Consider the following 14,600-nt stretch of genomic DNA (forward strand, 5'->3'; position numbering starts at 1 on the left):
TAAATTAGAAACCATAATAAAACCTAGTCTTTAAAAAAAAAAAAAAAAAAAAACTACAATGAGGTATCACCTCACACCGGTCAGAATGGCCATCATTAAAAACTCTACGAGGACTTCCCTGGTGGCACAGTGGCTAAGAGTCTGCCTGCCAATGCAGGGGACACGGGTTCAAGCCGTGGTCCAGGAAGATCCCACGTGCCGCGGAGCAACTAAGCCCGTGTGCCACAACTACTGAGCCTGTGCTCTAGAGCCCGTGAGCCACAGCTACTGAGCCTGCGTGCCACAACTACTGAAGCCCGCGCGCCTAGATCCCGCGCTCCGCAAAAAGAGAAGCCACCGCAATGAGAAGCCTGTGCACCGCAACGAAGAGTAGCCCCTGCTCACCACAACTGGAGAAAGCCCACGCACAACAACGAAGACCCAACACAACCAAAAATAAATATAAATAAAATAAATAAATATTTAAAAACTCTATGAATAACAAATGCTGGAGAGGATGTGGGAAAAGGGGAACCCTCCTACACTGCTGGTGGGAATGTAAGTTGGTACAGCCAATATGGAAAACAGTATAGAGGTTCCTCAGAAAACTAAAAATAGAAATAGAATTACCATATGATCCAGCAATCCCACTCCTGGGCATACATCAGACAAAAACTCTAATTCAAAACGATACATATGGGACTTCCCTGGTGGTCCAGTGCTAAGACTCCGCGCTCCCAATGCAGGGGGCCCAGTTTCGATCCCTGGTCAGGGAACTAGGTCCCACATGTCGCAACTAAGATCCAGAGCAGCCAAATAAATAAATAATTTTTAAAAAGATACATGCACGCCTATGTTCATAGCAGCACTATTCACAATAGCCAAGACATGCAAACAACCTAAATGTCCATGGACAGATGAATGGATAATGAAGATGTGGTACCTATATAAAATGGAAAACTACTCAGTCATAAAAAGGAATGAGATAATGCCATGTGCAGCAACATGGATGCAACTAGAGATTACCACACTAAGTGAAGTAAGTCAAAGAGAAAGACAAATACCATATGATATCACTTATATGTGGAATCTAAAATATGACACAAATGAACCATCTATGAAACAGAAACAGACCCACAGACATAGAGAACAGACTTGTTTGTGGTTGCCAAGGGGGAGGGGGATGGGGGAGGGATGGAGTGGGAGGCTGGGGTTAGCAGATGTAAGCTATTATACACAGAATGGATAAACAACAAGGTCCTACCCTATAGCACAGAGAACTATATTCAATATCCTTATGATAAACCTTAATAGAAAATATATTTTAAAAAGAATGTATATATATATGTATAACTGAATCACTTTGCTGCACAGTAGAAATTAACACAACATTGTAAATCAACTGTACTTCAATAAAAAAAAAATTTTTTTTAACACACACAAGGGAATTCCCTGTTGGTCCGTTAGGACTCCGCACTTTCACTGCCATGGCCTGGATTCAGTCCCTGGTCAGGGAACTAAGATCCCACAAACCACGAGGCTCAGCCAAACGCGCGCGCGCGCACACACACACACACACACACACACGCAAACAAGTCTCTTCTCACTCCTTCACTCCTATTGGTTCTGTTTCTCTGGAGAGCCCTGATATGGACAGACTCATGGACTGCCTTTTGCAATGGTCTCAAGTGCATTCCAGTCCTTACTTATCCTGATACTCAGATTGTCTCAGACTGGCCCTGGGGTCCTTGGTGCTGGCTCCCAACTCATCCCCGCCCTCCTCTGGGACCTCTCTGACGTCCTAGCACCACAAGAGGTTCTGGCCAGAGCCAAGGGGTTGTCCAGCTCTCAAAGGAGCCTCGGTTCCAAGACTGAGACTAGGAAGCTTCCTCATTCCTCACAGCAGATTACAGAGGTCCATGCCCGAGACAGCTGCTGAGGGCCCTACATTGGAAGAAGTGTACAGAACAGGGCTCACATTTGGGGCGTCCTTGAATTTGGGTGGGAAGAAAAAACACATCTATTTCCACTAACTGTAACTTAGCATTTCCTTCAGTTACAAAGGCAGGCAACAAACTACAGCAGTTATGAGCAGTATCAACTCTGATATGCTTTAGCGCATCAAATGATGGTTTGTTGCTGTCTTCAAACACCATTTTTGCTCACCACAATTTCAAAATTACAGCAACTAGATCCACTGCTAGATCTCATCACTTAACACATCAACATAATAAATTTGTTACTAGGTCACACATTCCTTTTTAATACTTTATTCACTCTCTGTGTAGCACATTTCCTTCGTAATTCTACATATTTTAGGCATCTGAGAGGGATCATGCCCAGAAAGGGCCGAGGCTTAGCAGGAGCTGCCCCAAATTCAGTGACTTACCAGGAGCTGCCCCAAATAGGGTGTGGCCATGACAGCCTGACTGGGAAGGTGCTTATAAAGTAGGCTGTGTTCAAAAAAAATTACCCCCACTAATCCACTGTCTCTAAAACACTATTTACTCCTGGCCTCAGAAAGTTGGGGGTGAGGAATCACCAGATAAGCCACGTAAAGTGCTAACTCGGGCATGGAATGTCAGCACCCCGGCCTCCACACCAGTACTGCTGATGCCCACGGAGCGGGCGGGTCCTCCATGCAGTGGGGAACACATGGCTGAGTCCTAGAACATCTGGTTCCAATTATTTAAAATGCCATTACTACATCATGAACACAGGTGCATGCAGGCACCACAAGATGTCACACAACTGAGAGGACATTTGGAAATGAATGACCCCCCTCCCCGCCTGTCTGGAGTACCTCCCCCTGAGCAGGCCCCTTCTGCAGGCCCCTTAGCCTCGCCTTCTCACTCAGGTTGCCCTTCTGCAGCGTCAGGCTGCCTACTCCCTGGAGTGGCTGTCCCTCCTGCCCCATCTCCCCAAACCCCCTGGCAGGAAGAGCCTGTGTGCTGGCCTCAGTCGGACCTCCATCAGCTGGGCTGAGACGACACCAGGAAAGGCTAGAATAAGTACATGTTCCCCCCACACCCAGCAATTCCTCCTAAGACCCCCTCCCACCCCCAAAATGAAAAGGGCAGCTCTGAACACCTCACAGAGCAGGCTGGGCCAAACTGCTGCTCCTGATCTGGTGCGGTTTCTAAAGCCACTTGGACAAGCAGAGGCGAGGGCAGGCTGCCTTCGTCTTCTGCACCAAGACCAGACCAGGAGGGTAACTAAGAAGGAAAGCGAGGGATGTACCAAAGACAAACTATTTCTACAAGCCCAGGGATTTGTATGAGAACCTAAAAAGGAAAGAAGGAGACCGTCACAGGCAGCTCAGACCCCAGGGTGGTGAGAAGGGGCCGCTGTCACCAGAGCTGCCCACCAGGCCCTGCTGGGAAGCTCTACCCAGCACCTACCAAAAAACACCCTCTCTGTACTGCAGCACTGCAGAGCTTGCCTGGGCTCTAGGCAGCATAATGACACCTCTGTCCCCTCTGAGGCTGCTAGCCAGGGCAGAAAGGGCTGGGCTCCACTGAACGCAGGGTCTGGGGCTTCACCTTGGGCAAAAAACAGAGACCATTAAATGGGAGCGAGACGCCCCACTCAGGAGGATGAAATGAAAAGAACATGGCATATTTTTCCCTCTCTAACCTACCCAGGTGACCCAACGGGTAGGGCAGGCAGGACGTCCATACCTAGACAGCCCCACAGACAAAGGGAGAGGGCCCACCAGCCACCTGGTCCCTGGGAAACACCGTCCTTTACCCTGCAGCCTGGGAAAGGCCTGCTGGGTCACTGATCACTTTTCCCAGTGTTGTCTGCTCTGGTCCCAGCACACAGGTGCCCTCCAGAGGGGACAGTCCCAGAGGCCCCTAAGAGGTGACCTGTCCTACAAGGGCACAGTAAGGTCTCTCTCACCAGGCAGGTAATCAGAAACAAAAATCAATACTAGAAATCTATCCCAGGGCATGAGGATCCCCAAAGACCAAAGACCCTCCCTGAAATCCCCCCAGGTCTTTCTACTCCCCAGGTCCCTCCTCTCTGCTGCCTGGCACTAAAGACCACAGACGAAAATTTCCAACTCCCTACCTCTGCTCAGCTCGACCCCTCCCACCACCCCACACTCATCTGCCCCATTCTGGGCGCCAGACCAGGTAACTGCATCTCCCAGCATCTTCTTTGCCTTCAGAGCTGCATCGGCTCTGCCCATGCCAGACTGGAATCCTCTCCCTCCACTTCCTGAGCTGGCAACACCTGGACACCTGGCACCTTTGGCAGGTGTAATCTCAGAACCATCTCGCCTAGGACTTAATAGCTGGAGAAGGCAGCAAAAGCACTACAGCAAGCTGGAAGGATGGAGGCGGGAGGCGGGGACCCAGCAGCCAATAAGACAGACGCTGCCCTGTCCACTCAGGGTCCCTTGGCACAGTTTAAGAGTGGACAATAGAGTGACACTGGGAGAGGCTGTTCTGATGGGATGAGAGGGGGCGCTGAGCCAAGACCAGAAGGATGGGAGGTGACAGACCTCAAGGGAGGCCAGACCAGGGAAACGGAGCAGGGAGAGAGGGACTGAGCACCCAAAGGGGCGTTGCTTGGTCCCACGCGCATGTCAACCACTGCTCTGGGCAGCTGGGGCACAGAACAGGAGCCAGTAAGGAGTAGCAGGAGACCCCAGATGGGAGCTGCTGGCCTCTGCCATTCCTCCTCACTCGTGTCCCCATTAGCTCCCCACTGCAGCTGAGGGAGGAAAGTGGGGGGGGGGTCCAAACAGAGAGACCAGTCTTAAGGATGCTGAGCCGGGCAGAGTAGAGTGATGGGGAGGGAAGAGGGGCCCCCAGCGCTAGGCAGGGCCGGTAGAAGCCAGGTCCCCTGCACAGCCACTTCCGGGGAGTCTGCACTAGGGTAGGGGATGGGCAGGCTGACCCCACGTACCTCAGCCTGGGCTGAGGGAAAGATCTGGCAGAGGCCAGTGCCTCTGCTGACCTTCTGACCTGAGCCTGGGGTGACAGGGCTCAGGGAGGAGGGCCGAGCAGAGGCCCCTGCACCCTCCAGAAGGGGCCTCTCCTTGGCACACCTGCTCCCTGCCCTGACGGCGGGGATTTGCACACCCCAAAAGATGATGACCAGGGTTTGGACAGGCGTGGAGGTGTGGCCGAGTGCATCCTCTCCCCAGCGTGACAGCGATGAGCAGAGGACACCCCTTCACGTGGCCCTTCATCTGACACTCCACTCAGTCCCTCACAACCTCCAGGGAAGGGGCAACTGCTCCCTCCTCACAGAGGGAGAAACGGAGGCTCGGGCCATGCCTGAGCCCCACGACGAGGGAAGGAGGACTCAACCCAGACCGGCCAGGTCCCCACACAGGTGCCTTTAGGCACCACCAAGCCAAACTTCAGATCTTGACAACCTCGAGCTGCGACGGCCGTGCCTGAGTGTGTGCCACGTGGCACGCTGGAGCAAAGGAGAGCCATGCGTGAGCCCAGGGGTCGTGCAGCCCCTGCCTCACACAGGAGGACCTCAAGCGCGGACACTGGCTGAGATTCCAAAAGAGGCAGGAGCCTCCTGCAGTGAGCATTCTGTAGTCTCGGAGACAACGGAGCCAGAGCAACCTCCAGGCTCGGGAAGCAGCAGAGTCTCCCGAGGGGTGACCCAGGAAAGTGCTGCCTCCACCACTCGGCTGCTCAACAGGCCAAACCTGAGGAGACCCAGCCACGTGCCACACCTGTGAGTGACAGAACACGTCTTCCTGAGCTCGAAAATAAATAAAACCAGGTCAGGTGCAAGAAACAACTTTTTTTAAAGTTTCTAGAAGGGTAGTCTGTGTAGGAGACGCAGTGAGGCCAGCCTCAGCGACAGGAGGAGCACAGTGGACTCTCACCGTGGCCGGAATACCGAGTCTTCTAAGCGAGCAAACATCACTCCAGCAACACGAAACCCCTAGAAGGAAAAACTCAAGTCTCCTGCCTTCCTACTCAACAACCTCAGGTCAACAAAACCATTTTATCTCAGGCCTGAAATTAGATTTCGGGAGCAGCTTACAATCTGCGCCATCACAGAAGGAGAACCTGGCAGGACTCCAGGCCAGCCGCCTCAGCGGAAGGAGGACCAGAAGGTCTATTTAGGAAAGGAAGACGGAAGTGTCTCGCTGGCACTGACAGTCGCGTGCATCGGCAGTGAGACTGCACAGTACAGTCCAAACGCTTTCTGGACTTCTAGGCTAGGAACACAGAATCAACCAGGATGAGAGGTCAGGTGAACTTGGGGGCCCTCGGCTGGTCCAGCCTCCCATCACCACCACGCTGCCCCGGGGGCTGGGTTAAGGAGAACGTCACATGAAACTCACAGCCTTATGCAGGGACGATAAGCCAAAAGGTTCTAACCCGCTCCAAGGTCCAGGGTCCCCTCCTCCACACCACTCCAAGCCATTCAAACCCAACCCATAGCTGGGGGGGAAGGGCTGGGCACTGCTTGAAAGCTGAGGCAGCACCTGGAGGTGTCCTGTCCTTTCCTTATAGGAGATCGGAGCAGTGCACCTGCCAGGCTTCCACATCAGTCAACCGGTCCCAGCAGAGACAGGGAACCAAAGGCTTAAGAACAGGAATGATACACTGGGGTTTTCAGCAGCTGCTGGGACTCAAAAGCAAAACTTCTGTCTCAGGGCCCAGAACTACGATCAGAGGATTTGCTTCCACTTCAGGATCTGCCACTTAAGAGCTGTGTGACCTAAGTAAGACACTTAATCTCTCTGGCTTGGCCACACGGGGCTGTGCTGAAACAACGTACAGAACAGCACAAACCGGCTCTGCCACGCACGTGACCTCCGGCTCCTTCCTGCCTCTCAGTTTTTGAACGCTGGAAAATAAAGTATTGCAACACTCTTTAAAACAAAACAAAACAAACAACAACCCTGACGCAAGGAAGAAGGCAAGGCCAAGAGACCTCCGAGGACCTCCAGAGTGAGGGAAACCACCCTCTAACCAGCTGTGTGGTCAGTTTTCTCATCTGAGAAATGGGAATGACCTTGTTCTTGCCTTTTTCGTCCCCACCAGGGACGGCTGACAGGCCAGACCCAGACAAAGGGAGCACCCCACCCCCCAAACCAAGGGAACCATCAGAGCCAGGGAACCTTTCCCAAAACTGTATTGATGATCTCAAATAATATTCAACAAGGTGATAACAAGTCAATAATAATAAAAGTAATAATAATAAGCTCATTTAAGTAAAACATGATTACTAGCCACACTCATGTTTCCACATCTGCCATGTACGTGGTGGGTATCTCCGTAAGGACCCCAGTGCACGTTCAGCATTTGATTGAACCCCTTAGATGGTGCTCACCAAGCACTCACCACACAGACGTCTGTCATGGAGTCCTTTAACAGCAGCCCCGTCAACCCTCTGGTCATGACATTTGAAATCCTGCAGGTCAAATCCAGTTTTCTCCAAGCAGGACCTGTCAGCAGATCCCTCCTCAAGGAATTGACTCTGTCAAAGGCAGAAATAGGAACCACCCTTGCAGGATGGAGGGATGATGGGGGAATTATGGCTTCCTTCAGGGAAGCAGCTGTGTGTTGGGGCTGATGGATGGCACATCCTCATCCCAGCCAAGGCCAGCATGGCACAGGGGCCCAGACCTCTCAGTGAGCCCTCACTCTGACCCAGGGACAAGCAGTGCCTCCCATGGCCTGGCACAGTGGCCCTAACTGACCACCGCTGCTTCCTGAAGTTGGCGTGGGCTCAAACGCTATACATATATGGAATAACTTTGGGAACCAACAGGGGCTATACAGACTAGTATTTTCCAATCCACAAGCACGTTTTTTCCACTAATATGTCACTGAGGTAAATGGAAGCAAACCCAAGACCCTGGAAAATAGTCTAACAACACAGTCTAAGTGCTTCAAAGTCATTGGCCAGCTGGGTCCACCGTCACACTCAAGCAAGTGACAAATGGCCAGCTGGTTGCCAACTTTACACAGCCGACTTGCCAGAGAAGAGCCCATGAGTAAGTGTCACTCACAGGGACAGCCAAGCCAAAACCGAGGCGATCTTGTTCGGTCAAGAGTGTGGTGGGTCACGGACTTCCCTGGTGGTGTACTGGTCAAGAATCCACCTGCCAATGCAGGGGACATGGGTTTGAGCCCTGGTCTGGGAAGATCCCACATGCCACGGAGCAACTAAGCCCGCGAGCCACAAATACTGAGCCCGTGTGCCACAACTACTGAAGCCCACACACCTAGAGCCCATGCTCCGCAACAAGAGAAGCCACCGCAGTGAGAAGCCCACGCACGGCCATGAAGAGTAGCCCCCGCTCGCAACTAGAGAAAGCCCACGCGCAGCAATGAAGACCCAACAAAACCAAAAATAAATAAATAAATGAATAAATTTATTTTTTTAAAAAAAGTGTGTGGTGGGTCACACCTGGGAGAAGAAATGACCACGCCGCAATGCCGTTCTGGAGAGCAGACAGCATTCAGGTGGCACCCAGTGAGAGAGCTGAGGGGGTTAACTGGCGCGGGAGTGAACCCCATTCAAAGACACACACACACCAAGAGGAAAAGGCGACGAGTGGCACAGACTGAGAACAGTACAAGTGGCTAAAATATATGAGATGCCACCAAGAAAACACAAATGAGAGATACCATTTTTGCCCAGCACTACCACAAAATTAGGAAGAATAAGACAATCTGGTATGCACAAAGAAGTGGGAAACGTCCTGGGACACGCTCGCAGAGGTGGCACGAAAGGTCAGCTGCTGGGGGTAGTGGGGAACAAGGCACAACCCACAGGACAGCAGATCCTGGCCCTCCCTCGAGTCTGTGGTCGGGCTGGCCAAGTATCTTGAGCCAGGTGCCAGTTGCTCACGGGAGCAGATGAGGCTGCACTGGAGTCACGGGGCAGGACCTGAGGGGCCTCAGCATTCAGCAGGGTGTGCTCTGTGGGAGTGAGGCACTTCCCACTGGTCTGTCTGACACACCTGGCTGGTGCCTAAGAGCTGGCTGCACCATGTAAGAGCAAAACAAAGTCAGAAACCACTGATCCAGAAAGAGAAGGCCCAATCAAATTCACAGGCTCACAGCAAAGGCCTGGTGTGTGCCAGGCCCTCTCATGCACACTCCGTCCTTGGGGAGCATTCTGGACTCCAGGAGTGTGCTTCTTGGTGGGCAGGAAGGAGGGGAGGCAGCAAGAGCACAGACACTAAAAAGGAGACCTTTTTTCTTTTTGGCCGTGCTGCACAGCTTGTGGGATCTTATTTCCCCGACCAGGGATCAAACCCGGATCCTAGGCAGTGAGAGCGAGGAGTCCTAACCACTGGACTGCCAGGGAATTCCCGAGGAGACTTTCAAAGAAAGGCCTTTGGCTGTCAAGGAGAGAATGCTGGGGCCTGGGCAGCGGGGTCCCCGGGAGCCCTGTGAATCGCACATCGCCGCCCACAGGTGGCCCCCAGCAGCAGTGAGTGGCAACACCACCCAGCTGTTACAAATGAGGGGTTTGTAACAGGTGGCAGAAACTCCACGTTAGGCCACCAAATGTCCCAGAGCTCTGTAGGACAGGAGTGGCCCCTATCACTGTGGCTGGATATCCCGTTAAGGACCCACACTCCCAGCCAGAGATGAATGAGGGCTCCAGGAAAGCAGTGGACCCAGAGAAGAGACACGGCGACCCTGGGGTGACGGCACAAGAACACACGGCAGGCCCCGTGTCTGTGGGTGCAGGGAGGCTTCCGGGAGCCATGACCACAGAGCTATCTATGCTGACAGAGTGCTTTCCGTGAGTCGTGGGTGTGACAGGAGTGAGTCAGGAGGGGACAGAGGGCATCCCAGGTGAGGGTGGCAAGGGGCACAGACCCCTAGGGAGGGAGGGGTGCAGGCCTGCACCAACTGCTCCAGGTGGAGGCACTGGCGACAGCGGTGCTGCAGACCGCTGGGGCAGCCAGAACCCAGGGTGAGCTGGCCTTTGTCAGTTCTGCAAATGGGAACCACACCACCACAGAAAACCCTCCAACCAGCCAAATTAGGAGGAAACCTTTAGAGTCAAAAGGTCAAATATCCCCACCAAGGACATTCCAGGACCCCAAACAGCGGCTTTTTGGGATTCCCAAACCCTATCCATGAAGGAAGACAAACAGCAGCGACACCAGCGGCCGCATGCCAGATCTCCAGGACAGAGAAGCAGGAACGTGCGCGTGCAGCGTGGTCAGGGTTCTGCGAGGAAACTCAATGACCTTCCTCTTTCTTTTTGCCTCTGAGCCAACTTAGGGAAGAAGTTCTGGGCCCATAAATGCAGAATCCAAAAGCCCCTACCTGAGGAAAGCATTCAGCAGCCTAGCAAGGTTTGCCAATGCCCAGGAAGGAGCCTGGTCACTGGTAACAATACGGGGCTCCAAGCAAATGCCCCAATGCTGCCATCTGGGGTGCCCCCAACCCAGGCAGGCTGTGGAGGCTTGGAAAGCCCTGGGAGTGGGAGGACACTGCCCAGGATGAGGCCAGAATCTCACCAAGGGTTCCTGGGCAGAGCTGGGGCCCAACCCCCATGGCATGGGCCACCCAGTAGGACTCCCCGGCCCCCACCAGAGTCACCCCTGTCACCTGCTTTATAAAGTGGCATTTTAAGCTGGTTTTACTTGGTAAAAAGGGAACCCCGCTCAAAAAAAAAAACGTTAAAATTAGCATAACACACCAGGCCCAGACCCGCCGCAGAGGAGGTGTTGTGAACCGCTGGCCCTCTGGCGGCACTGTCCACCCTGGGGCCTGCGCTGCTGCCCCAAGCAACTCCAGAGGGGATTTTATGGTGCTCTGGGAGGGAATACCACCACCCTGGGGTGAGAACTGGGATAAAGCTGGTGAGAAGGAGGTGGCAGAGCTTTTATATTTGGAAAAGGAATCTGGCAGAGCTGGAGAATGAGGAAGGGAGAGAATCAGACACATGTGACTGAGGAGAGTCCCCCCACTGAGAACAGTCACGGCCTCCAGGGCAGGGGTCTGCTGAGGGAGCTGAGCTGACGGCATCCTGAATCTGGAGCAGGATGCTGGCCCTTGGAGTGACAGAACAGACTGGGCAGAGTGAGCTGGACAAGGCAATCACACGGGGCCTGCACCCCTCCTGGACACGGTCCCACCACATGTTCATATGTTATGGTTCACCCTGCTGCTACAGAGTGCCGATGTGGCTCCAGACGCTGGGACAGGAGCACTCACACCTCAGGGGACACGCTGAGTGCCGGGGACACACGGAGGAGCCCTCTGAGCAGAGACTACAAAGGTGGGGGAGGGAGAGGCCCATAGAGACCCAGAGGAAAAGTGTTTGAGGCACAGGCACACACGCTGTTTCCTGAAGCTTGTGCCCTGCGGTGCCGTGTGCTGGCCACCCTCCCCAGCACTCTGACCTGTTTGTCTGATCTCGGCACTCTTGGGAGAGGGCCGGGCTTCTTCCTCAGCACAGCCTCCCGGGCCTCCTGGGGTGTAGGCTCTTCCCCACCACCGGCTCTGGCCCCAGGAATTCCACTTTTCCAACAGGTTCCAGCAAATGTTCCATCTCCAGCAAGCCCTCCTGACCTGTAGGTGGAATTAGAGCCCACGGGACTGTCGCTCTTCACTCAGGACCCACAACGCTCGGCACAGGGCCAGGCACTCCAAAACTGGGATGTCACACCTGGGGCCTGGCTGCAGCCCGGCCTGTCCACCTAAGGACAGGTGCTCTGGGCCAGATGCCTGGGGCTGACCAGGACCCCACATGTAGCATCCCACTTGCTTACTCCCTGCGGCCAGGGCCTCGCTTGGGCCTCAGAGCCTGGGGAGGACTCACCAGGTAGCTGCAGTGTGCAGAGGACACACACACACTATTTCATTTCAGGCCCTGGGCAATGGGTGTTTGGCCACCATGCAGACAGGCTGGGGCGGTGCAGGGGACTGAAGAGAGGCAGGAGGCCAGCCACCCTGTTGAGGGATCTGCCCGCGTGGGCTGACTGACGCCACTCCTGTTCTGTTTTTCAAATGCAGTCCTGTGACTCTCTGAGTTACCAAAATCTCAATGCACATCCTGAGTGAAAATGATGACGTGGGGATCACTGTTCTAAATTTCCCCTAAATTTTCCACAGACTTCAGGATTCCTCCTGGCCGCCTATGTGAAACTGCTGTGCACATCTGATTTCAGTCACGTTCATCTATGACTGGGCCAGAAGGGGAAGCAACTACAGGCTCCAGAATCCTCAATCCCAGCACCCGGTTTTCAAAGCAACAATGCTCTTCCGTCCAGAATTGGCCAGCTTGCAGAGCTCAGACCCCACCTGCCAGGCCTAAGGCCAGCTTGGTACCACCCACAAGGTTAATCAATGGCTTAATAAGTAACAACAAAGAACACAAGACCCAACTTTAAACAAACAGAGCTCCCCAGCCTGCATCCTGCCTAAGGCCCGGCAGCGTCTGTGCATGAACTGTGTCCCCGCTCACCATCTCTAATGTGCTCTAAGGGCTGTCATGGGAAATGCTATTTACAATGGAACATGCCCACTCTGCTAAGCCCTGTACAGCCACCACCGAGTCCGGCCACCAACCTGTCCAGTCGACAGGCTCTGAGGGCCCGCAAAGACCCTGTAACCTTGAGCAGCAGAGGAGCCAGCTAGCCTGAGGTCTATGATGCCTGCACCCAGGAGATTCCTGGCCTATGGCTCCAACAGAGGAGCAAATGCCTACCTTTCAGAGACACCTCAGGCCTTGACTCTTCTGCTAGACAGCTAGGGCTGCAGCATGGAAGGAAGGCACAGACCCCACAACATGACCCCCATCCCGCGGGGGGGTAAAATGAGGTCCAGAGAGTGGTGCCACTGTCCAGCCAGTCCCCTCTCCCCAACCCGTGTCCTGCGCTGCACTCTGCAGCCACCCAGCCCATGCATGGTCAATACCAGTGAGAGTTTAGAAACAATACGGCCTGCCTCCCTACCCCGGCCCTCAGCTGTCTGAGGTACAGAGCTCAGACATCCGGAACCTCTGTACCTAGGCCTGCTGGGTGCCCATATGAACACGGAGCAGTGGGCAGCCTCCCCAGGTCTGCAGGCTGGCTCAAAACCAGCCCCAGCTCAGCCAATTCGAGGTATCCTGCTTCACTGTCCCAGGCCTGGGCCCTGCGTCCTCCAGTGACCTGCTTCAACACCTCCAAGTTCGCCCGCCCCCTGAGCTAAGCAACAGCAGGGGGACACCCACTCTGTGTGCTCGCTCTTGAATGGCTGAGCCCCGGGAACAGCACCAGGAGCTCCAAGAAGAGGGCACGGAGGCAGAAGCCACGTCTGCTCAGACCAGCCACTCACCAAAGCTGAACTGTGCCCAGCAGATCACTCACTTGGCAATTCCTGTCACACGAAAGCATCCAGGCCTCAGTGAATTCTTACATGAGAGACCAAAACCAGGAGGAAGAGAGGCAGGTGGCAGGAGCTGTGTGAAGACCCAGGACAAAGTGCAATCAGAGCCACGGCTCTGGGGCACAGACCCTGGAGAGTCACCTTCAACCCCTGGGGAAAAACAGGTCCAAAGCTTTGTGCATTTGTAGCATGGCATCAGTCCACCTTCCACTGACAGCCTGTGAGCCAAGCCCCGCATACCCAGGCACTGGCAGGCCCCATTCGCTGGCCCCACTCTCACAGCCCAGGCTCACCTGGGGGGGTCACTAACCTCACCTGCTCAATAACAAGAAGGGACCCTCCCCACAGAGATGCTAGATGGCAGGGCTAAGACCAGGGAGGGCCAGGGGCCACATACCATTAATCCTACACTCCAGGCCAAACACCACCTCAGAATCCTTCTTAACACAGCTCCGCTTCCTGTCAGGGCAAGCTGGCACGGATCACCATGTCATGTGGCTCTACAAACAAGGCTCTCGACTAGTGGGACGCTGGGCACAGGTAAGGGAGCAAGCATGGGCCTGGTGCGCTCCCCAGAGCAGGCTGGAGACAAGCTGGACATAGGCGACTAGGGCTGGTTGTCCTCATCCCACTAGCCAGATCCACTGTGAGCTGAGCATACTTTGCTGGAACCAGCAGACATCTGTGAGCATCCAATACCAAAAATAGTACAACCAGAGGAGGAAAGAACACATTCTTCTAGCTGTGGCCTGTCCCTGCCCCAGACATCTCCCAGCAGTCTCTCCACCCTGGGATGTCCCCAGTATGATCCCCCTGTGGACCTCCCCCTTGCCTCGAACTTCCCCCTACACCGTCCCCCTGCCCACCCTGCCACAGCTCAACAGTCCCATCTGATTCTACAAAGGGAGAAATGACATCAGATAACAGCAAAATCATGCCATTTCTGCGAACAGAACCCAGAAACTGCGGCCCCTTGGCAGAGGCCTGCCCAAGAAGGCCTTCTCTAGTGTCCAACTCAGAATCATCTACAGATGGCACTTGTCAGAATCTAACTACAGGTAGCACTCGTCCAGAGCTGAGAACGCTCCAAAGGTTCCCCGAACGCCAACCCCCGGGCCCCGCCTGAGGACAGCTCACTCCTGGGGAGCAGGAGAGGCCTGCTGTCCGTCGTCTCCACACAAGGGACCCATCTGAAACCACTGTCATCTGACTGTTCCTCATGTCATGAAACACATTCGAAAACACTGTGGGAACTGACCCCTTACTGGGCACAATCTCCCC

General features: G+C 54.2%; 1 protein-coding gene across 4 annotated transcripts in view; it reads right to left on the minus strand.

Moving 5' to 3' along the window:
• ELL (elongation factor for RNA polymerase II) overlaps positions 1 to 14,600 on the minus strand; it is an 81,416-nt gene that overhangs the window by 52,495 nt on the left and 14,321 nt on the right. Inside the window, exons 2-3 of one of the 4 annotated variants that reach the window (XM_067733260.1) lie at positions 11,351 to 11,519; positions 7,314 to 7,449 (exon numbers count right to left, since the gene is read on the minus strand). The exons of 2 other annotated variants lie outside the window; for them this stretch is intronic. In XM_067733260.1, the coding sequence (XP_067589361.1) occupies positions 7,314 to 7,370 (57 nt within the window). In that variant the 5' untranslated portion in view covers positions 7,371 to 7,449; positions 11,351 to 11,519. Of the gene's footprint in view, positions 1 to 7,313; positions 8,744 to 11,350; positions 11,520 to 14,600 lie in introns of those variants that run through there. One more of the 4 variants, XM_067733261.1, reaches the window with a different exon arrangement.

This window comes from Pseudorca crassidens, chromosome 3 (assembly GCF_039906515.1).
Source record: "Pseudorca crassidens isolate mPseCra1 chromosome 3, mPseCra1.hap1, whole genome shotgun sequence".
NCBI classification, from domain to species: domain Eukaryota; kingdom Metazoa; phylum Chordata; class Mammalia; order Artiodactyla; family Delphinidae; genus Pseudorca; species Pseudorca crassidens.